The 24,830-nt window shown below is 40.2% G+C and overlaps 1 protein-coding gene across 13 annotated transcripts in view; it reads right to left on the bottom strand.

Moving 5' to 3' along the window:
• The window catches only part of PARD3 (par-3 family cell polarity regulator), a 683,059-nt gene that overhangs the window by 423,852 nt on the left and 234,377 nt on the right, over nucleotides 1-24,830 (bottom strand). The window contains exon 1 of one of the 13 annotated variants that reach the window (XM_075922686.2): nucleotides 1,584-1,734. The exons of the other annotated variants lie outside the window; for them this stretch is intronic. Coding sequence (XP_075778801.2) covers nucleotides 1,584-1,586 — 3 coding nt within the window. The 5' untranslated portion in view covers nucleotides 1,587-1,734. Of the gene's footprint in view, nucleotides 1-1,583; nucleotides 1,735-24,830 lie in introns of those variants that run through there. 13 annotated transcript variants of the gene reach the window in all.

Genomic DNA, 24,830 nt, shown 5'->3' on the forward strand with positions numbered 1-24,830 from the left:
GCATACAGGGTATAATGGTATACTTGTTATTTTCCTCACCTTCAACAACTACAAATGAGTCTATAGCTAAAGCTACTCATTTTGTAAAAGCAACCTTCTTTGTTTGAGACTCAGGACATTCTTTGAACTAAGACTAGCCATATTATGTGACACAGTGTGTGACCAATTAATTTTTAAAAGGAGAAAGAGAATAGACATCTTGGTAGAGTCACAGGGAGAGCTGTACAATATATGAAGGAGCTTTACTTGTAAAGACAAACAGGTACACTTCCAAACTGTGTGAATAACCAGATTTCCTCACTCTCAGACTTGTTCCCTCAGCACTAACAAAATATGTGACCAACACTGGGGGAAAGATGTTAAAATCACTTTGCAAGCAATGTACATCTTCAATGTGCGCCATAAAATGCTGTCTCCTTTTAAGAGGGCAGGCTTCTAAAAGGGCCCTGATTGTTCTCCACTCTTCTGTATTCAGTGGAGTATGTGGGTGTGAGGTGACTCTCTGCAGGTCAGCAGCTTTTCAAGTAAAAAATGTGGGTCAGACAGGAGCCCTGTCTTTTACTACTGACACAGGGGTCGCCAGTTAAGCAGTGACGCTATGCAGTAAGTAATTCAGACAGTGGGGTTATTAGAGGGGCTGGTGTCACACTGCAAGATATATTGTTCAAATAAAGATATATTAAATCTAACACTTGACTCATCTGTCATTTCGAGCTGCAGTCCTTAAACACAAAGAGAAAATGGCTATTGCAGCCTCTCAAATACAAAGGCTATCAATTCTTCTATGTTACTGGATTAAACCAACATTTAAAAATCTAAGATTTTAATTTGAACTAAAGTACAAAAAGTATCCAGCGAACTAAAAGCACAAGCCAACATTTGCAACATATTAAAGTTCAAGAAAATAGATTTTGTAAAATATAACTGCTAATTTTATAGAGTATGCTGTTCAATTTAATTTGCATGCAAAAGCCAGGAGAATGTGATTAAAAATACCCATCTAGAGACAGAGATGAAAAACTTCAAACATTTTCTGATTCCTTTCTGTTCCACTCATTAATTTCAATACCTCACTACAACAAAGGAATAGATAACACTTGTCCTTGACATTAGCTTAAATTATCTTTGGTGTGCAATACAATACCTATTAAATAAAACTTATTTTAAATCAACTGCCACGGTTGATTCAAAAGGTAGAACACTATAAATAACATTCTGTCTAAGTATCCTTTGCTTTTATTATACCCTATTTAGCAATTTTTCTTTATTTAAAAAAAGTTCAGAAAAAAAGTTCTGAAAGGAAAAGCGGCTATACTGTGCACACACACACACACACACACACACACACACACTCGCCAAATAACTCAGCAATTTGACAATGCCACGTGCTCAAACTATAAAGATGTTTATTTTCTGCCTTTTCAAACAAAAAACCCCTATCAACAACTAAAGTAAAGATTATATGTATGTCAGAAATAATTAAGACACAAAACAATAGCGAGAGGGTCATGATAATCCTATTGCTTTAAAGAGTACTTTAATAATAGGTTATATACTTGTACAATAAATTACAAAAACAATACCATTTGGACACAATGACATTTCCGTTCAAATGCTGGTTGGCACACTGCAGACCACTCTGGAGAGATACAGAGGAATAATTATTCCAGTAGCAGTTCCCAGAGCCATCATAGCTGACTCAGGCACAATTTTCCCAGGATCACATCCTAATAAGGGGCTGAAACACCCCTGAACACGATACTCCCATCTTCCTATCTCCCAAATATGGAAAGGGATATGGCCACTGCCTCACCACCTTGCCCTCTCTATCTATGGGATTTCTATGACTGACATTGCACTCTACATTTCTTGATCTCTGAATGGCCCATGCACTATTGTGCAAGGACTCTTTATACACCCACACAGTCTTAGCATGCATTGTATAGAATGATCTGCTCAGGAAGAGGTAGGAGGAGGTCTTATTGCATCAAGTGCACATTTTCAGAAAATGCTTAAGTGACCCAGAAGCTGATATCCCACTGACTGTCAATGTATCTTAGGCTTAGGTTATTTCTATATCGACAACATTATGCTTTAATATGGCTATGTGGACACACTACACACCCTGATGAAGGGAGTAGCAAACAGGGCTGGGAGTGTGGCTCCCAGTGCTGCAGCATATCTACGCTGGTGCTTAACAGGGATGAAACCTGTTGCACTTGGGAGTGTAGGTGTTAATACCTCTGAGAGAGGGAGTTTCAGTGCAGTGAACTGGTAGTGTAGACACAGACTACAGTGTAAAAATAAACAACCTCCACTTTTTGAAACAGGACACAGGTTCTTAAATCATTCAGGTATTTAGACACCTGAAGATGTAGATAAGCATCTAGTGGGATTTTCAGCTTCTAAGGACCCAAATCCCATTGTAAACAATAAAAAAATGGGTGCCTGGGAACTTTTTAAAATCCTAGGAGGTGCCTATCTGCTCCTTTATGTGCCTACACACCTTTAAAAATCTGTCCCTTAGACACCCAATATTATCAGGAAAGTACACACAGGAAAGAATTGGGAAAGACAAATAAAGAGCATAGGAAGTGGCTGATTGTTAATATGCCTGTATTTAAAAATAAATGAAAATGTTCATAAATTAATAAGCCAAAATAGCTTTCAGAATGGTTCAGTTGAAATATTTTGTTTTGGTCATTTTGATATTGATTCCAACATTTAAAAAAAAAAGGCAGATTGACTAAAATTTCTAAATGAAAAAGCCATTTGAATCAAAACAAAGCTTTTCATTTAAAAAATATTGAGATGGAACATGTCAGCTCCGTTATTTAAACCTTTATTTTTTTCATAAAAAAGTTTCTGAATCAGGAGATTCACTGAAACCAGCTCTCTCTCATGAACAGATTTGGTTTCAATCAATTGACAATTCCAACAAAAAATGTTTTGTCAGAAACTTCCCTATCACCTCTACTGCCCAGGGAATTCACTGGAAACTTGCCAGCAGCAGCTCTCTCAGAGATGCTTTGAATCAGTCTGATCCTTTGAATGTCCTGGTACAAGCTACTCATTGGACAAACTACTCTGAGTGCTACTTTGGCCCACTTAAGGCTCGCCTCACCCTGCAAGAAGAGCAGATGATACAAAAAGCTTGGACTGCTGGGACCCATTTCCAAGATAACAGCTTTCACAGTCTTTCGTTCAAGTGTCTATTTCACACTGAATTCAAATCTTGTTGGAGTTTTTTTTTTTTTTTTAATTAAAAAGTCAGTCATGATTTTATCTCTCAGTGCCAAATGAATCATTACACTGCCAACACTTATCTTTATTAGGCAAAAATATTTTAAATGTAACTCCTTTTGTTGATAGGCAAAACAATATATTCAATAGTAAGTCTGCTTTTCATTAAATTTTGCATAAAAGTAGAGTGTGTGCGGAAGCTTAATAACTAAGGGTTACAGGCTTCTAAATCACGCAGATAATAGCAGTTTGAACCCTGTAAATATTTCTCTATTTCCATCAATATAAATTCTTCACTGGTATTCATGAAACTACATGGACTCTGGCTGGGTGGCTGATTTTAACTTTATAATTTCCATAATTTTTGTTGATGTTGTATATTCATTAATGTTTCTGTTAATGCTCTATCTGTATGATTATAGAGTAATCAACTATGGAATTATATTAATTGTACAGATGTACAGCTACTATGCCACAAGTCTGTATACAACTATACATGTACCTAGTCTACTGATATAGATTTAGTAAAGAGACAGTAAGATTGTATGCAGTCACACGTTTAAATCCCCAGGTTGATAAAGAATTGTTCAGACACAAATGGGAGAGGAAATCTTTTTCTAAGAGGACTGGTCATACTGTCAAGTTCAATTACTGCAGACACATGTCTAACTTGGTCTTCCCTCCCCCTCAGATTCTTGGTTCCAGTCAGATCTCCCACCATTAAGTTAACCCAAATTTTGTCTGGCTTAACCTGACCACTGAAAACACAACTAACTTTTCCCATGTGGCTGTTCTTACAAAAGTTACTTTAACATTTGTTTTTAAAATTACACATGGAAAATGGTTTGTCATCATCCATATTTAAATTAATATTCCTGTCTCTCAACCAGTTTGGGTGATGGCAATCCTATGAACAGGTTTGTGTTTCTGAAAAATTAATACTGCCCTGGGGATTTTTTTTTCGTTGTGAAAAACAGCAGTCTAGAGAAGCACTCATCCAATTTCCTATTCTGAAATCAGTGATCTCCTCTATTCTCTTATCTCTAATCTGCTACATCTTTTTTTCTCCCAATATCTTTCCCATTCATCTTCTTTTCTCTACTGCAACGATGGGCAACCTAAGCTCGTGAGTGAGCCGCATGAATGGTCCTGCTTCATCTCTGTTGGCTGCAAGACTATTGTAGCCAAGAAAGTCTCCTGGGATAGGATCATTTTACTCACTGCACTTGGCTACCTAGAATTTGCAAAGGTGTGCCAACTGAACTAAAGCAATGCTGGGATTGGATGCAGAGGGACACACGGCTCTCTCACAACATTGTGTGCCATCAGCATGCACCTCACTTTACATGCCCTTGCTTTAATTGCACGCCACTTTCGTAATTCAGGAAAAGAAAAAACTATGTGGATGAAAGCCAGCAAAATCTGGTAACCTTGTGCATGGGCAACAGTAAACAAAGTCTCTTGGGCCATGCATCAAACCTCAGTGGGTTGCATGTGGCACTTCCCATCCACACACACCACTGTCTCTCCCTAACACTCCTCCCCACTATTTTCTGCATGCGTTATAACTGGGAGGTGACTTATCAATGACTACAATGTTTTCCATGTGGCGGTTCAGACAAACACAGATAACATTGTCCAAAATCAGACCCAGGCAAGCCAGTGTACAAAAATTCACCTTCAGGTTTTTAGCTGGGAATGGGGGTTAAAGATGACACAATCCAGGGCTCCTCACTGGCATACAAGATGTAATGTTGAACTTTCCCTGCAGCCTTGTGATTGACTTTCTATAACAATTCATGTTTAAACTATTTGGGCCAGATTTTCAATGATGCCAAGTACTGACAACCCCCTTTGGCATGAACTGGAGTCCTGGGAACTCAGTGCCTCTGAAAATCAGGCCAATAAAGACTTCAAGGGTGAGCCTGAAAATTCCATTTAGATACAATTCAGTTCTCCATCTGTCAGAACTTCTGTATTAATACTGATGTGAATGCAGGATGTTTATGTTTAAAAATATATCTCTCCTATCTTATTTGCCACTTATTACAATCCTGTTTTATGTTTTTAAAACTCTCCAGGGCTTTGCTCCAAGAATACCTCAATGACCTTGCCTTTTTTTCTTTCTACTCTTCTCCAACTGTCTCATTAAAAAGAAAAAATAAGCACTGTCCTCCTTCTGTACTTTCACTTAATCTCATTACCAATGGAGCAAGAATTGTCTTGTCTGCTGCTTCAGCCATCAACAACAGCCTTCCTGTCTCCTCGCCTTATCAATTCTTCATTTTTTTAATCTAATCTGAAAGCATATATCTGTTCTCCTTTGCATATACCTCTTAATTTCTATTGTCAGACTTCTTGTGTTTTCATTTTGCTCTTTAACTGTACCTATACTGTAGAGAAACCACCATGGGCTGCTGTGGAAATTATGATGTTGTCATAGGAGATTAGAATTTAAAATGGGGAATAAACAGCAGGAGCTGATAATACCTTGAAGATCCTGCTTTAATGAAAACATCCCCAGTAATTAAAAATAGAGGGAAAGACTTGAAATGAGGGAGGCAGAGTCATTTCTAAAGAAGATGCATTTCTAAGTTTTTATGAAAGGTCACTTAAATTACCTGCATCACCAGAGACCATTTGTTTATTAAAGTAGTTCTGCCCACCTACATGTAAAAAATACTTTGGAGCCACATCATGTACATAGTCAGAAACATATTATACATTCAATATTTGTTCAAATCCCTCGCCTTATATAACATTGCTCCTCAGTAATAATCCGTCTCTATTTGTTTTCTCCCGCATTATTTCTCTGGTTAATGTATTTATTAAATATCACCTATGCTAGTACATTAGAAGTCCTGTAAGAGTCAACTCTTAAAGAGCCATGAATATTATAGTGTACATCCAGCAAAGCAACATTCATACAGCCTTTGTTGTACTTTATGTTCTGCTTGTTCCATCAATCCATGTGGAAACAAATCTGGTCACCCCAAAAGGAATGTGGTCAAGGAGGAAATGAAGAAAAATCAACTCAAGTATAGATCAGCAACTAAAATCTTCCTGGTCAAAAGCACCATTTCCAATAAGCTAACAATCTACATTACTATTATGTGATAACGACATTACAGGGATAACAGTGCACTAAACTAAACAACTAATCAATAAGCAGGGACGATTCGGTTAACATTATTGACTACACACAACACTGCCCTCTGCCAAGTAAATTTCTGAGGCCGTGTGCAGGCAGGCTGGCTGAGTACCAACTTGTGCCAGGACCCAGCATCAACCCCCACGCTAGCTCTTAGTACTTGTAATGCAGAGCCACAGCATGGTAGTTGACACACACCATGGGAGTCAGGATTGGGTGCTAGCTGCGCTACCCCCTTATTGACTAATTATGTAGTCGACAAAATTTGTCAACTACACAATTAGCAAACTGCACATTTCTTAACAACCCTAGTACTTTAACGGCTTCCTAAATGTGGTGTCTGGGGTTTTAACAAAGTATAGAAGCAGAAGCATCATATTGTCCTGTGGCCCCAAGGTTTTTAGTATTACTCCACTTGAAGACTGACTGGGACTGATTCAATTTGGCAGGAACTTGGGCGATGAAAACTTCCCCATCACCAGTGGTCACCAACCAGTAGATTGGGATCTACTGGTAGATCTTGGAGCCTCTAACAGGTGATCTGGCTGGTTTGACCAGGAAGCTATCAAGCCCTGGCACTTGAGTTGCCCCTCTACTCATTGTCATGCTGCCTTGAAGCTTGGAGCCTCCTGCTTGCTATACAGGATGTGGAGGTGGGCGCTGATGTCAGGATGTCCCTCCTCTCACATTCCTGTACCCAATCCCCACACAAAGAGAAGGGGATGAAGGGAGCTTGGCAAAGGAAATCTCTGTCACTCTCACACACTGAGTATCTCTGTGATTTTCACAAACACACAGTGCACTTCACTGTCATCTCCTGACCCAACACATACCGGGGGAGAGAAAGGGGTGGTGGTGGTTACTATTTTTATTGCTTGCAAAGTGTGTTAGTTTTGGTTTCTGACTGGTCTGTGGAGTTCATAATTTTCATTTCCCTCTTGCACTTAAATGTAATTGTTTGAGCAGTAAGTTCTAAAACGCCTAACATGTCGTGGCTGGAGTCATTATCCCTGTGGTAATTGCTGCTCCTGGAAGTGGCTGGTATGTAGCTGCAGCCCTAGAGAGGCAGAGCAGGGGGTCCCCACATGCTGTCCTTGCCTGCAAACACCATGCCTGCAACTCCCATTGGTCAGTAACGAGGAACCATGGCCAGTAGAAGCTGTGGGCTCAGCGCCTGTAGATGAGGGGTAGTACATAGCACCATGGAACCATTGCGGTATGTGCCATCTGCTTTCAGGAGTGGTGCAGGGCCATGGCAGGAGTAAGCCTGCCTTAACCCTATTGCTCTACCACCCAGAAGCCATCTCAGTTAAACTGTGCCCAGTCAGAGTCAGCTTCCTGAACCCCTGTCCCAGCCCTGAACTTCCTCCTACACCCAACCTCCTGCCCCAGACATGAGTCCTCCTTCCCAGAGCTTGCACCCTGAAACCCCTCCTGGACCCCAATACCTTGCCCTGGGCTAAGCCCAAAACCCCTCCCACACTCCAAATTCCTTGGCCCAAGACCAGAGCCTGTACCCCAACCTCCTATCCCAGCCTAGTGCAAGTGAATGAGGAAGGGGGGATGGAGTGAGCAGGATGAGGCCTCAGAGAAGGAGTGGAGCAGGGGTGGGGCCTCAGAGAAGGAGCAGGAAGGAAGTGGGGCAAGGGTATTTGGGTTTGAGGTAGCGATGAGGAGTCCTGTGGCACCTTATAGACTAACTGAAGTGTAGGAGCATAAGCTTTCGTGGGCAAAGACCCACTTCGTCAGATGCATGTAGTGGAAATTTCCAGAGGCAGGAATAAATATGCAGGCCAGGATCAGGCTGGAGATGACCAGGTGGATCCAATCAAGGAGGATGAGGCCCACTTCTAGCAGCTGATCTGGAGGTGTGAATTCCAAGAGAATAGAAGCTGCTTTTGTAGTTAGCAAGCCATTCACAGTCTTTGTTTAATCCAGAGTTGATTGTGTCAAACTTAAAGATGAACTGTAGCTCAGCAGTTTCTCTTTGAAGTCTGGTCCTGAAGTTTTTTTGCTGCAGGATAGCTACTTTTAGATCTGCAATTGTGTGTCCAGGAAGATTGAAGTGTTCCCCTACAGGTTTTTGTATGTTGCCATTCCTAATATCAGATTTGTGTCCATTGATTCTTTTACGTAGGGACTGTCCTGTTTGGCCGATGTATATAGCAGTGGGGCATTGTTGGCACATGATGGCATATATTACGTTGGTGGATGTGCAGGAGAATGTACCAGTGACAGTATGGCTGATCTGGTTAGGTCCTGTGATGGTGTTGCTGGTGTATATATGTGGGCAGAGTTGGCACCGAGGTTTGTTGCAAGGATTGGTTCCTGAGTTCGAGTTATTATGGTGCGGTGTGTAGTTGCTGGTGAGAATATGCTTCAGGTTGGCGGGTTGTCTGTGGGTTTGAGGTAAATCTTACATAGCACTTAAATTGAAAAAAATGATCTTGTGGTTAAAAAGGTTAGAGACCCCTGCCCTACACAAAGGTTCTTTAGAGAGTAGGGCCACAAAACAGAACGAGAAGCAGGACAACAGGAAAAGCATTATGTATGAACTAATAAACAAAAAGAAAGAGATAAGATAAATGAAGATGTACGAACGTGAATAAGAAAATTGAAATGCACAGAATCTGAGGGATGGAAGGCAGAAGTGCCAAATTGAAGAAGCAGCAGCCCAAGTCATTTCTTAGTGGGTTCCACACATCTGCATCTTTTGCTTGTTTTCTGCATAAGATAACAGGCACAAGGGCGGACGAGGTCAACAGCATTTAGTTTATAATCTCATAAATTACAAGGTCAATGCAGGGAGCTGGGAGGAGGAGACATCATGAGAGAGAGAGAACTGAAGAAGCAATGTCTAACTTTTGAAGTGCCTGTCAGAATAAACCAAAATACCCCATGATGGTTTTCAGTTGTTCACAATAAACAAGAGTAAAATGAAGTATATGTGTTTCAACACTAAAAGCTTAAGGTGATGGATAAAATGTGTCCGTTTCTCAGGCAACTGACCTCAGAATTCAAAACAATTTTACAAGTTACAGCATTAAAATAAATTCATGAGAAGATCTCTCACTTGATTAAACTTTTTTTTGTTACAGCCAAAAGTACTTTGGTGCCTAAATACAAGTGGCCTGATTGCCAAGACCCTGAGCAGCTCAACACCTTTTGACTTCAGTGGATGCTGAGGTCTCTGAAAACCAAGGTATTTTTATTTGGATACATAAATTGAGATTTTCATACCTAACTCTAGGCATCCCATTTTGAAAGTGTTGGCCTCCTCTTACTTCTATTGTACCAACAGTGAGCTAGACAGGGTTCCAAATTGTCAAATTATATAATTTCTAAAAGTAAGAGACAAATTGCTGAAAATGAACTTTTTCTGTGTTTTGGTTCGTAAATAATACACATTACAGATCTCTGAAAACCATTTTGTTCTTAAATCAGTCCCTCAATCAAAATTTCAAATACTGCCAGTTTACTTAGTATATTTGTGATTTAAATCCTATGTTGACGTTCTTTAAAACCCCAAACCATAAACTCTTAATTTTCAAATATGGCACAGCTTCTGTTTTATTAGTCTTTCCAAAAATGCATAATGCAAAGGAGAAGACAACTAGTCCTTACTTGTGGCAGTATAAAAATGCAAACAGAAGAGATCCTGGATTACCATCTCTGCCACACACATTTGAATGCATCGGAAATGGATGGTTAGCACAGATTTGACGGCACCACATGGCCACCGGTATCTTCACATCACTTTCCAAAGAAGAATCTTGCTAAGCTGTCCACGAATCTCAGAGAAAATTGCACTTTTGAGCAACTGCCAAAGCAAATGCTCCATCAGTCTAGCAAGGAACAGTTGCAAGCAGCCTGAGAGACCAGTCACTGTACTACTGCCTTCTCACTCTCGGTCACTGGTATCTATGGCAGAATTACAGAAGGCATCTTTAAAATTTCACCTAAATATCTAAAGTAAAAATTCCCTCATCAGAGACATGGAAACATTGTTTCCATAGCATGCATCTAACATTTATGCCATATAAACCAGAAACCACCATTAAGACCTCAAAGCTCAATAATAAATCATTGTTGATTGTTAAAAAAAGACTGTGGAGATAGAGGAGGGAGGGAAAATTTATCCACATAAACATCATATTTGTCACTTAACTTTCGTCTGTCGGACCTAGTTTTTGTATCATTCCAGTATTAATAAAATGGCTTTTTTTATAAAAAGTTATGTCTTTTATAGGGATGTGAAGAAGTAGTCGGCTATCCGATAAGCAAGTGCTTATCGGACAGTAGGCAGGATAGTCAACCAGTCACTTCCCCCTCCCTTCCCCCCCCCCCCCCGGGCCTTTGCTGCCTCTATCAGATAGGTAGCAAAAGCAGGTTTCAAAGTAGCAGCACCACATGGAGCCCAGGGTCAGAAGGGGAGTCCCCAGCTGATCCCAGGCTTCAGCACTTTCACCCTTGAAATGAAGCAACAGCTCTAAACCTATTGCTACACTTCAAAGCCGGAGGTGCCCTATCGACTAATCGAATAGTCAATGTAAAAATGCATCAACTATTTGATTAGTCAATTACCTAATACTTAACGCAAAATGCAGGACAATGTAGCACTTTAAAGACTAACAAGATGGTTTATTAGATGATGAGCTTTCGTGGGCCAGACCCACTTCCTCAGATCAAATAGTGGAAGAAAGTAGTCACAACCTTCTTCCACTATTTGATCTGAGGAAGTGGGTCTGGCCCACGAAAGCTCATCATCTAATAAACCATCTTGTTAGTCTTTAAAGTGCTACATTGTCCTGCATTTTGCTTCAACTACCCCAGACTAACACGGCTACATTTCTATCACTAATACTTAACATCCTTAGTCTTTCATTGCATCAATTTCTGTCAGTCCAAAAAAAGATATAACCTCACTGTGAGACTGTGGTCACAGAAGACCCTGGGGATTCTTACATGGTGTGCTGATCATTCCACTCACACCCACCTTCTTGCTCTCTGAAGCTCCCCACCACTTTGTCCCACTGGGTCAAATGCCCTAGCGTCCCCCATACAAGGCACAGAATTGGGGATACCACTCCCTGAAGAGCAATGCAGACATTGAACCACTTCAGCTCTGAGAGAATGCAATTCTAGGGCACAGCACATAGGAGGCCAATCCCCAAAGGGGATCAAAACCCCCAAACACACCCATCTTACTCTGAATACAAGTTTTACACAAGGAAAGCTCATAAGGATGTTCTCCCTCTTTAAGAGAGATATGCACACTGGTTATTCCTCCCAGCTAACAATTATTTACAAAAGTGTTAACAAAAGTGTTTTTATTAAGTAGTAGGATTTAACTGGTTGCAAGTGAAAACAGACAGATCAAAGTAAGTTACTAAGTTAAAATGAAAAGAAACTACATATCTAGTTCTAATTCACAAAGGGTACATCTACACAGCAACACTGTTTTGAAATAACTTAGTCTGCACCAACAAAGCAGGCAGTTATTTCGAAATAATGTTAAAATATTGTCAAGCTGGAGGACTTCTTAATCTAACTCCTGTAACCTTCATTGTATGAGGAATAAGAGAAGTTGGAGGAAGAGTGCTCTATTTGGAAATAAGTGCTATGTAGATGCTTGAAATTTTGAAATAAGCTGAATAAGCTACACAATTAACACAGCTCAATTTGCATAGCTTATTTCGAGTTAAGCTCTGCTGTGTTGACACACCCTAAAAAACTTATTTTAAGCAGATTCTTACTCCAATGGGCTGTTTTTATTCTAGGCATAATCTTCAGGTCAGAGACTTTTTTACCCTGAACTGCATTCCCAGCCTTTTATATGCTCTCAGGGTTTTACAGACCAGCCAGAGATAAAGGGCTGACAGCTTCCAATTGCTTAAACAGTTTTTCCCTGGGCAGGAATCTTTTATTCTACATCCTTCTTCCTGCTCCTGCTCCTGCTCCTGCTCTCCCCCCCCCCCCCCCCCCCCGTTTCCATGGAAAACTACCACAGTAAAAATGGAATCCCAGGACCAGGTGGCATAGTCAGGTCTCACTAGTTCAATCACTTTGGACTTATAAGACAAACAAGGCACCCGAGACCTCTCTGGCCCTCACAGAAAGCAACACCAGGGCTAACAAAACCCAGAAAGGGGCAGCAAATGGTGTGCACCCTCCTGTCCAGGATGGAAATCCTGTCCTTCCTCGAGCTGTGGAGGAAGGAGGAGACCCTACCACGGAAATGCCAATATCAATATCTATGGCTAGATGGCCAATGCCCTAGCAGAGAGGAAACATGCTTCTCCTCTTCCCCGCCTCTACCCCTCGCCCCCCACCGCCACACACACACACCTTAGAACAAGTCTGGAGTAAGGTGAAGAAGTTCCGCTAGGGCTCCGTCAGGGCTAGGGAGTGCAGCTGTCGCTCCAGGGCAGGACCCCATTCCTGACCCTACTCCCAGGAGTTCCACCAGATCCCGGGTGTGGGTAAGCCCTTTCCCCACCCATGGTGGTGGACTCGGGGCTCAAGACTCCTGTCATTGCCCACCCGGAGCTCGCTGCCAAGGAGGAGGAGTACAATGAGGAATAAGCAGGTGCTAGAGCAGGAGGACAAGGCTAGTACAGTGACCCTCACCCTCAAGCCAGTACCCCAGGGTCTGGACATGTCACTGGCATCCTCTGACACCAGGGAGGGATCATCAGGTGAGTGCTTTCAGTCTTCCACACACACAGGGCAGGGGAGGCGGGCACAGAGGAGATGGGGTGTGATCGTCGCTTGGCCTACTCGGCCTGGACATCATGCTGCAGTCGGTGCATGTGGGGCGCCAGTCTGTGCCATGTGACCTCAGGAGGCAGCCCTCGAACACCCCCAGGATCCTGCTCACAGGCTCAGGGGAGGCCAATCACACATCTGACCTGGGGGAGGGGGGGAACAGAGGGGAGGAGAGATGCCCTCCCACCACTAGCCACTGCTGGAAGCAGTCTGGGGACAAGGATGCAGGCAGGACCCCATACAGACCATGGAGTGCAACACACAGCACAAGGGCATGTCTGCCCGTGTGAGGCACCACCTGCTCCCGCGGACAGCGCTGCCAGGCACAGGTGTGTATGTGGGTCCCATGGAAGACCAGGCTGCTCCAGGGCCCTCTCTTTCCCAGCAGCAGCATGAGAACTGAGCAGGCAAGAAGAATCAAAGCACAAACACATGGTTATTTGCAGTTGTGTTGATCAACAGATAAGAGGATCTTCATATACAGTATTTAGTGGCTGCTGCATAGACGGGGAAGAAAGGCACTGAAAATCCATCTACGAAGGACTGACTTGTATAATGAACACACAGAACATTTCTTTGGGACTGCTGAATTGCTTTGATCAGGCGATTATTATGGGACTTTGAATTAAAGGGTTAAGCATCTTTTGCCGTTTATGTTGCAAGCAATAAGAAGATAATATAAGAGCAAAGTATCATGCTAACTTTCGTGTAGCATGATCTCTGGAAGAGTGTCAGGGGACAGAACAAGTGTAAGGCTCACATTTGTCTTTGATACTTCATGAGGGTAGAATTAAAATTCTGTTGGTGCAAGGAAACTGCCTAGGAATAGTGAGCTGATACTAAACAGAACTCTTCATAATGGTTTCTACAAGTCATTAATGTACAAAAGAGGCTTTGAAAGATTGTGTTGAGGCTTTCAGAATCGAAGATATATTAAAGATATGCTTATGGTTAAACCTGCGTCCTAACAAAGCCATAATAGGCTCCATTTAAAAAAAATATTGTGAATTTATTCATTCAGTATGCATCTCGTGGCACTGAAGGATGTTGAATTTATGAATTTCTCAGGTCTATTTTGGGTCCTTCATTTCTATATTGCTTCAAGAACAATGAAACATATCTGAATGTAAATGCCAAGTCCTTACCCAGGTTCAATCCAAACCGTTAATTTTGTGTTGCTTTATTGTCTTGTATAAGAAAACCTTGCTATTCGAGATATGCATGGAGAACAGCGAAGTACAATTCACCTTCACTGTTCTATCCAGCGCTGGTTCACTCAAACCTACATAGCCCTGTGATACCACATAATTCCTACTCCCACTCCAGCTCCATCTTTCTATTTTTTGCATCTCCCTATCATGTGTCATTAGTTGAGATTCAGAAGTACACAATCTGTCCAAAACCAAAGCCTATATTTCTCAAAAAAGTTGGCAGAATCTGCACTACAAAGCCAAGCCATAATAGAATGGGGGAGAGATGATACTCAAGGGGGTCAAATAATAATCACCCAAAACTCTGTCAGCATTTCACATTGCTCCCCTGAGCAAGAATGTCATGTACATCCATCTATTAGCTAGCAGGTGATTCTGTTCACAGCACACACACAGTAGCCAGAGTGAGGGGCAGGACACACTTGGAAACAGCTGTTGGAGCTGTGGTGTGTGAATTAGCCTGCACTAGATTGCCTCACTGCTTGTCCAAGATAAGCAAGGGGAAGAAACTCCCTCCTTCATCCTATTACACTCAAGCTGGAAAAGGCACAGAATCATTTTGGAGGAAAGGAGTGAAAAAGCACCAACTAGGTATTCCTCTTGACAACACAACACAAGAGCTTATATCCATCGCTCAAACTCTCTCTGCAGCAGAGATCAAAAATACCATCTAGGGTCCATGGGAAAAACTTTTTATACGGGATGTTGCAAATTTTACATGAAAAGTAAATTGGTATCCCACTAGTTAAATCTTTACATCCCTATGTGGTATATAACTATCAGTGGACCCCAGTTTACAAGTTTCCCAGAGACATGTCTCCACAGTGACCAGTCCCTCTCACTGGATATTCAAGAGTTAAGTTTGTGTCCTCCAAAGAAAAAGGATATGCGCCAATTTATTAAAGTAAGGCATGAGTCCTCAGGTAATCTAACATAACACTGCTGAGATGGTTTTGTTGTAATGACTATATTAATAAATATAGGCAAGAATAAAAAGTCAAAAAAGGGTTAAAAACAAAACAAAAACAACACTTAAGTACCTACAATTTAATTTTAGCAAGTCACATCATTGCCTAAAACAGTGTTTTACAACCTATTATAAGCACATGTCCTTAAAACCAATAGGAAACACCTATTCACTAGGAACAGCACCCTCTGAGCCTCTAATCACAAAATGATAGATCTCTACAGAGATCTCTTCCTTTCTTTTTATAGTCCCATGAACCCTTGAAAAGTATCCTCAGATGACAGTTTTTTCTCCATACTTCTCAAATTCAGATCCCATGCTGTCTTTCTCTTCCTCTGGTCAATTTGCTTCTCCAAGTGTCTTAATTACTTTGTTTAACTTAGATGTAAAGGTACTTTCACTGTCTCTGACCTCATCTCGCTCAATCTGCATTGGAGACATTGGCAAACAGACAAAATAACATTCCTTTGCCTAGCGCAGACTTGTGTATCCAGCTGTTTCCACAACTTGCTTTAAGATCGTATTTCCAGCACATATACATAATCCTTTGGTACACAAACTATACATATACCTCATGATATTAATAACCCCCAGTTTTTGTATGATAAATGAAGAATGCATTGTAAGGTAATTATTTTGACAACGGTGTGTTGAATGTGTCCTTTGCCAGTTGGCACAAAGGGACTCTATCACATGCTTCCACTTTCTTTTTTCAGGATTCCTAGATGAATCAGTTCTGAATGCTTGGAGCATCTCTAATTACTGGCGGAAGCACACCTTTTCTAGAGAAAACAAAAACACTGACTAGTAGATTTGAGAATAACTTCTCAACTTTCTGCTTTACCTTTCAAACAACAAAAAAAGCAGATTAGAGCTCTAAACCCCCAACTTTCTCTTCCAAGTCTACATAAAGCTAAGCAGTGCACAACTCTTTAGGGTGATTGTCAAAAGCAGAAAATGGGATCTACAGCAGTGAACCTAGACATTTAATAAACTGAAATACTTTTTAATAAAGCAAAAATATCTATTTATACTAGGCATTAAAACTACAATTAATTTCTCTTTACAACATAGGGGCGAGATGAAGATGTTGTGAGCTACGAAGTATTTCCTGAAGAAGTTATGATTATAATTGAAAAGCATTGCTTTGCTGCGAAAGGGCAAGCAACACTACCAGGTCTGGCCAATAAGCAGCCTCCAAACCAAAAATGGATTTCAGGAATATAAAATAATCATTTTTGTTGGTGCCAGCAAGTGCTAAATGCTGAGAAAATGATCCAGAGCATCTAAATAGTAAAGAGTGTGTTAGACATAAATAATACATCTCACATATAGATCATGCGTGTGACGGGGTGTATTCAGATCTGTGCCTCCCTGCTGGAGGCCTAGCTATCACACTACACCCTGCTTCAAGAAGCAGAGAGATACTATGAAAACAGCAGTGAAGTAAGCTTGCCTAGAGACGAGTCCTGAGAATGCTCATTTTGGAAACCAAAGAGATCAGTTCTGCTGGGGCAACCAAGAGCCAAGGAAAGCTCTGCTAGCCCAGATACAAGAGCCTTAGCAGCACAGTGTCTCGCTGAGACCCATAGGAATGTGGAAGGATGCTCCTCTCTGGCCAGGAGTTCCAGGGCCAGTCGGAGATAGGCTTGGGCTGCATTTTGCACACAGAGAGAGGACCTAAGAAACTTAACCCTGACATAAGGGTGAAGCTAAAGAGGCCAGGTGGAAGAAGCCCAGGGAAAAAGCAGCAAAGAAGTGCTGAGTAGTAGGTGGTTGTGGGTTCAACTATCAACCATAATGGCATTAAACCCCTAAAAAGGGATAGGGCTTACTCGACAACCAGAACACAGCACTGGATTGAAAGGGTCAGAACCCACGAATGTAGTCTATATCAAGAGTATATGTTCATTTATTTTTCTCTTTACAATCCCCAGAAGGGTTAATTTAGACTTTGTGACTTGGCTGGACAGCCAAGCCACAGAACTACCAGCAAGTTTAGACAGCAGAGAGGATGGCAGTAACACATCCACTACTCAGGCAAAGGTGATGTAAGAAGGGAACTAGTTAACCCTTCACCCGGTAAGCATCACTTTATCTGGTGATGTTCATTGATAACCAGCACCCCATGGACAGGGGGCTGTTCCAGCCCAGCCGAGCCCACCAGACCATGAAAAGGGAATGCTCAAGCTTAGCTGAGCCAGAGTAGGCAGAAGCCACAGTGCAGCAAGCCCAGCCTGGCCAGAACAGGCCCCGCCTCCACCCGCACCACAACAAGGAGTGAATTCTCCCCATAGCAACATCTGATACCCAGCCATACCTAAACTGAAGTGCCAAATCCTGTCCTCTAAAACCAACTTCCCATTTACATCATATAGAATTACAGGATAAATACTGTGTGTGTCAACATTCGTTAATGCAACTCTTCATGTTACTTAAATACAGAGCTCCTCGGAAAAAAAGGACAGGGGAAATGTTACAAAAACACTAATTTTTCTTTTCTTGTCAGTTGGCCTAACCTATTCTGCTTCCAATTATTCAATGAGTTCACACTGGTAAAGATGCCAGCTACCCATACCTACTGTTTTCACATAGGCAAAATATCAAATATACCAGACCACGAGTTCAAAGAATAAATATTGCCTCCGCAACAGTAATACACACTGTGAATGTTTCTATTCAAATGTTTCTGAGCTAAGTCATTTAAAAGGCACAAGTCACAAAACCAAAGGATGATATTCATGTGGCTCTTAGAGGGGGTTCAGATTTTCCTCCAAATTGGGTCATAATTAAATTCAAACGAACATTTGAAAATAAAGGCCAAAGATTGAATGGCAGGTTTTCAGAAAATCATGCATCCCATTGTCATACGATTTTTTATTTTGATCCAATCTTACACAGCAAGTTATTTTCGCATCACTCTGATTCAACTTATTGACTGAGCTCAAGTAATAAACACACAAGCACAGATTTGAAATTTGTAATAGTGGACTGATTTATTCACCTTAGATTAGACCGATGGGTGTCCAATCATATTAAGCAGGGATTCAATAAAGCAAATATTTTGTTTATACCATACAGAAAACTATGTGGAAAACTCCATCATTGCTTGATTTAAACATTAAAACCAGCCTAGGAAAACACTTATTGTCAAGACAGGCCAGGACAAACAAAACCTTGTACCAGGCAAGTGAAATTAAATGTACTTTTTGCCCACAGGTCATGGTGCTGATTTGGGTGTGCAGCCTGATTGGTTGAAAATCGAAACTGAACTTCTGCCTCAGTTTCCTTGTAAATGTCACCCAAAATGAAGAAATTTATGATTGATGGTTCCACTGACTATTTTGTTAAATTTTTTGTCCTCTGGCTCTACTCAGCCACTGGAGCACCATGCTGCACTTGGGCTAATTAAAAGTGCATAAGGCTGATTGTGTACATGCTCTCCCTAAAGTGCAGTTGGGTGCAACTGTCACTCAATGGCATTTACAAGGACACTTAGGCAGGCATGCAGTTTTCATTTTCAGACTCAGATCTCACAGTGCCAGTAAAGTAGCGAGAAAAAACTATATCGTCATGATGGATAACCACATTTAGGATCCCATTTATCCTCTGACAAAATTTACTAACGGAATTAGGACAATGATTCCTTATCAGATACCTTCCCAAAAAGTGATGGACTACATGATTGTAGGTTGTTTGGATTTCAGATTCCAGCTCTGTCTCATCACAATTAATGAGCTCTTTGTATTCCCAAACTATGGATTTTAACAATGGCTTTGAAGCTCCATTTGTTGGTCATTCTCTATTAATCAATTACAGTCCAAACATTAAACTACTTAATTAGACAACTAAAGTAGGTGCACCTTAGATTGCTCAAAGAACAGAGAGAGTCATTTTTGGCCATTTGGCAAGAAATGTGTCGTCAAATCTTTAGAAACAAGCCTTTTACCATCAATCAACCAAAGAAACAAATGAGAAGAATAATCAAATACAATCTTTTTGCAATATGCCAGAACCTGAGACAGCTAGGATGAAATATCTCATGGATAATCTGCCATGTCATTGCTATTCTTGGTAGCACTAACAACACAACTCGCTGCTTTACTGGAAGTCTAAGAAGATTATTTGGCATATGATAGACACATGTGCTTATTAAGCTAAACCTCTCCCAGAGATACGAATAAAGCACATGAATTGGATTGGATTTTGCACTATTCTCCATCCCCCAGACCGATCCCTCCAACCAGAACTTGAAATATATCAACAATTTGGTGGTGAACCTCGCCTTGCTGCCACCTTTTCCAAAACCATTTGGGGTTTGATTCAGCAAACTTTACTCATGATTGATAGTAACTTTACTGCACAAGGTAGTCTCAGTAGTTGGAGTAAGCAGAAGACTCCACACTGTAGAGCAGCGGTTCCCAACCTTTTCCAAATGGGGATCCATTTTGACAATTCAGGAAGACTTGGTGACCTAAGGCAATTAAAAAATGGGGGAGGAGGAGGATGGAGGAGGGAGGGCAGAGCCACCTGGGGAGACACTTGGCAACCCTTTTGAAATGTAACGGCGACCCATATTTGGGTCCCAACCCATCGGTTGGGAAACCCTGTTGTAGAGTAATCAAGTTAGAACTTAACTTTGCAAAAATAATCTCCCATAACCTTCCCAGATATAGAAAAAGAGCTCAAGCTCTTCAGTATGGAAAATAAAATCAAGTATATGGTATCTCCTCAAAATACACATAAACATGTCTCTCTGTAAATACTTTAACTCCAGCAATTACGCAGTGCCCATCTAACCAGCAACTTTCAACATTCTACTGGAAATAGATATATTGCTTTTCTTTCACTGGAATTAACTGAGCTGGCTTTCATCTTTTTCATATTGTTTTAGACAGTTAATGTATTCTCTCCTCACTGGACAGAGAATGAACACATTACAATGAGTCAATCTTAGGAGGACCTGTGGCAGCCAGATAAAACATGATTATTACTGCCAGAACTCAAATGAAATATTCTGAAAATGGCAAGATATTATTATCCTGATGTTCAAAAGAAAAACTGGAAATAGAAGAATGGGGTAGCGAGGGACAGCTATTTCTCCTCTTTTCCAGATTTATCTTTAAAAAAAACTAGGCTATTCAACACTTAATGCTTTAAAAAGCCTTGAATATAGTACCAAGAAAATTTAGCATGTGATTTTTTTATACAAATCTACTGACAAAACTATATCAACATTTTCCCACCAAAAGAAACTTCATACAACAAAACATGTACATGATAAAAGCCCCCTTTTCTTTGTTCATATACACCAATCAACCAGGCCAGGTCACTTCGGTCCACACCAGCAATTAGGTTACAAGATTTCTGATATATTCTGGTTCTTTTCAAATACGACCTTTTAGAATGAAAACAAAGGTAAGATAATAGTAAAAAATTAAATATATACTTAAGCTTATAAATCTTTTCTTTTTTCTGTTCATGTTCCCAATAGTACACTCAGCAATGACACACCCGCTGCTTTCATCAACTACCATGTTTGTTTCTGTTAGGGTCAGAAACCAATGGCCTGACATAAGCAACCTGACTAGAATGTTATTCATCATGTTTTAGTGTGCATTTAGTACAAAAGAAGGCCCCAATTATCGCCTTTCAATACCCTGGACTCTGGGGAAGGTGAGAAATAGGTCACATAGGCACATCTAATATGAATTCCAGCAGCAACTTTTTTTAATTAAATAAATTATGTTTGTAAGAGAAATAATGTTTTCTGCACATTCACAGGGACTTGAGGAAGGAATGCAATAGACAACAGTATTTGCTATGCCTTTAAAAATAAGTATATCCACTGCTACTTACAGTTCGTCACAGCACGGTAGATCACTCGTTTGCAATCAATAGCACACATATTCCCCCTCTCTGAGCTGGTGAACTCTACCAGCAATACTAGCCAGTCTTCACACCACCTTGTATTCTTTTGTGGAGCCAGCCAACTTACTGTTGCCCAGGGTATATGTATATTATGGATGTAAGTTCTTCCTTGAGCAGTCCCACTCCCTAAATTCACCAGTCAAGATCAATCAGATGTTTGAGGATGAAATAAAGTGCACAGAAAATGGCATAAAAACTAATTATGTACAAAACTCAGCAAAGCAATATTATGGCAATCATTATGCTATATTTCTCCCATTAATATTAAAAAACACAGTCTTTAGAACTCTGTGGAACAAAGACAGCCCCATTAAGAGAGAGATTATATATATGCCTGGTTCTGATCTTATTTGAACCTGTTTAAATCCCGGTACCCACACTGAAGTCAACTGACTCTGAGGGTAGCTGTGTTAGTCTACAAAAACAAAAAGGAGTCCTGTGGCACCTTAGAGAAAGCTTATGCCTTAATAAAAGCCACAAAAGCTTATGCCCTAATAAATCTATTAGTTTGAGGTGCCACAGGACACCCCATTGTTTATGTCAACCGTGTTACACCAGGCATAAAACTGGCTCATATTTTTGATCAGCATCTGATTCAATATCTTTTCAAACACATTGGCATTTCAGAGTATTTCCAGCTCATCAACCCCAAATTAGATAATTTTTAGTATTGCTAAGAAATCTTATGCATCCTATTTGTGTTAACTTCAAAAAGCATTCCTTCTCAGATTGTACTCCTAAATATCAGAAACCTTCTATAAATGTTGGTCCTAGTTGATTTTTAAAGAATGCAATGCATTTATTTTTAGCATAAATAAATCAGGATTAAGATGAAAGTAAAAAGCTTGCTTATTTTCCTGCCCTTTACTGAGTTTAGGGGAATGCTGAAGGAACCATTACTAACAAGCTCTTTTAAGACAGAGCGCTAAGGATTGGAAATCTCATCAGCCTATTGGAGTGCTTTCTTAAAAAAATAATTCAAGTTCAGGATATATATTAATACAGCCATTTCAGATGCCATAACAGTGTAACAGAGACCACATCTGATGTAATTTCTGAATATCTCATATGAATACAGCCTTATTTCAGAATTCTGGACTCCATAGGAATGCAAGGCACTTTTTAAGAAGCACTGAACTCATACTTTCTTCTTAAAGAGTCACTATTTTTCTCTCAGCAATGATAGGAAAAATGTCAAAAACAATAAAAACTGTGTTCTGTACGCTGAGATTTCTTTTTATTTGGAAGGGAAAGATCAACTCTTGGCATCAAGAAATCTAGAAAAGGGTGTGAAAGATTTGTAGCTGCTCTGTGCTAAAGAATCATTATGCACTTTCTACTGCTCTGCAAAGTAGTAAATAAGTTTTCAACTCTTAACTATTTGGGATTAAATCAGCATGAGTGAAAACTGTAGTGCTCTGGTTTCCAAAAGGTTCTGTATTTCATTATGGTAAGTAATACTTGTATCCCATTTATCCATTATTCTTTTTGAAGAAAGTGCTAAATAAGATACATACAAAACCTTTTTAAAATATCAAAGTATTAACCAATGTCAACACACACCAGTGAGTATATATACGCACATGTTTCTTGTTAAAACAGCATTAAGGATCTATTCTTCAAAAAAATAGGAATTTAGTCAGTTTTTCATTACATCCTTAACACATGCTTTCAAGCCAAAATATTGCACCACAAGTATTAGATATGCCACTCTTACATGTCTGTAATAGATGGCCACAAAAACAGGGTAAAATACAGGCTGAATTTCCTGTTTCTGGCAAGTTAAATTAAGAAAAAAAGTTTTCAAAAGTACAGACAGGCAACATGTTTTAAAGTAATTGGCATTTGTAAATAGGCTAATCAGTAACATTAGAATAAACCCAGATTTCAATCCCTGAGTTATTTTTGAGGTTACATCTAATCCGCTCTTAAAAATGGATACGCATTATTAAAGCCAAACTAAGTGCCCTTGAAAATGAAGTGTTGTTAGAAAAGAAAATCTCACCAAAATTATTCACAATATTTTTGTCTTTCTTTGCTCTTCTTAAAAGATATTTTAAATAGAAGTTTCCACAATCAATTTAAGTTAACAGTAAAATATCGTTAAGGCCCCCATTCAATAAAATCCTTTAGCATATATGCAACTCTATTCAAATTCAACTCAACACTTTATCATAACTTACATTAAATTTGAAAACTGACACATGAATAATTATATTTGTTCAAACAGGCTTCAATATCAATATTTTCCTATAAAGATTTTGGATTTTATTTAACAAAGCACTTTGTCTTAGAATCCTGTTCAAATGCTGGGATTCAACAGTCATCTACTTTGTATTTGAGTTTGTCTGTCTGTCCGTGTGTGTGTGTTTGTTCAAGAACTCCTTCTAAACGGTCAGAGTTAGGACCACCAAATTCAGTGTACAGCTTACTCTAATCATAACTTAAAGCAAGGTAAGTGTTTGATTGCGCCAGGAGAATGGGATGTGCTTAGCATGGGACTGCTTCTCATAAAAACCATGCAGAGACGAGACAGAATCACCAGAAAGATGAAAGGGGCTAGCTGAAGGCCCACTCACCTCAGTCCAGGATTGCCACAGCCCCAGGTATCCCACCCTCCAGGCACCCTTTAGGGATGGGGAGAGCTGAAGCTTTCCCTTCCACTCAACCCCACTCACCAATTCATAAGGGAACATTGCTGGCTGTTCCCCTTCATCAGGGAGTGAGAAGAAATGCAGAATCTAACTGGGGAGCAAAGGTGGGGGGGGGGAGGGGCAGAAGAAACTAGACCTACCCCTGTGGGGGCGGGACATGCACCCTCTCCCCCAACTGTGCCTACTGGAGCTGCAGCAGCCATGAAGAGACACTTCCCTCCTGGCCCCAAGCTGCTGTGGTGAGAGAAGTCTGAGGTAAGTCCTCTCCCGCCCCCAGCAGCCTACATACTGAACCCCTCATCCACAGCCCTAGTCCAGAGCAGTGATTTAAATGAAGCATGTGGGTTTTTTTACTTTATTTTCCAAAACACAAAAATTATATTTAGTGAAGGATGCAAGCAATGCTGGGTAAATCTTTTAGTCTTAGATATAACAGGAATCTTTCTGTGATGAGTTCCCTTTTAATAATAGTAATTGCAAAAGATTTATCAATATCATTAATTTTTAAATTTGCTGCACAAAATGACTACCCCATTTTACACATACACATACACATACACATACACACACACACACTTACACAGCATTACTCGGATTCTTAATTCAATTTTTGTTTTTCTTCATTTAAATCATTGCTCTGGGGTGCTTAATTTTGATGCAAGTCTGTCTCTCCGGGAGATTAATCAGCCAAGTCAGGAAAATCTAAATTAAATTAAAGAAATGTAAACTAGAACCCTGAAGCCCAGAAGTAAAAGTAATGTTAACAAATTTTCCAACATAACATTAGAATTATACATTTTATAATCATTTACAAATGTAGCTAATTGCATAAGAAATTACTCTGACACTGACTAGAAGATATCTTTCTAAATGGTGTCCCTAAACGTTCGTGTTGGCAAAAAATC

The sequence above is a fragment of the Pelodiscus sinensis genome, chromosome 2 (assembly GCF_052426305.1).
Source record: "Pelodiscus sinensis isolate ZL-2025 chromosome 2, ASM5242630v1, whole genome shotgun sequence".
Lineage (NCBI taxonomy): Eukaryota > Metazoa > Chordata > Testudines > Trionychidae > Pelodiscus > Pelodiscus sinensis.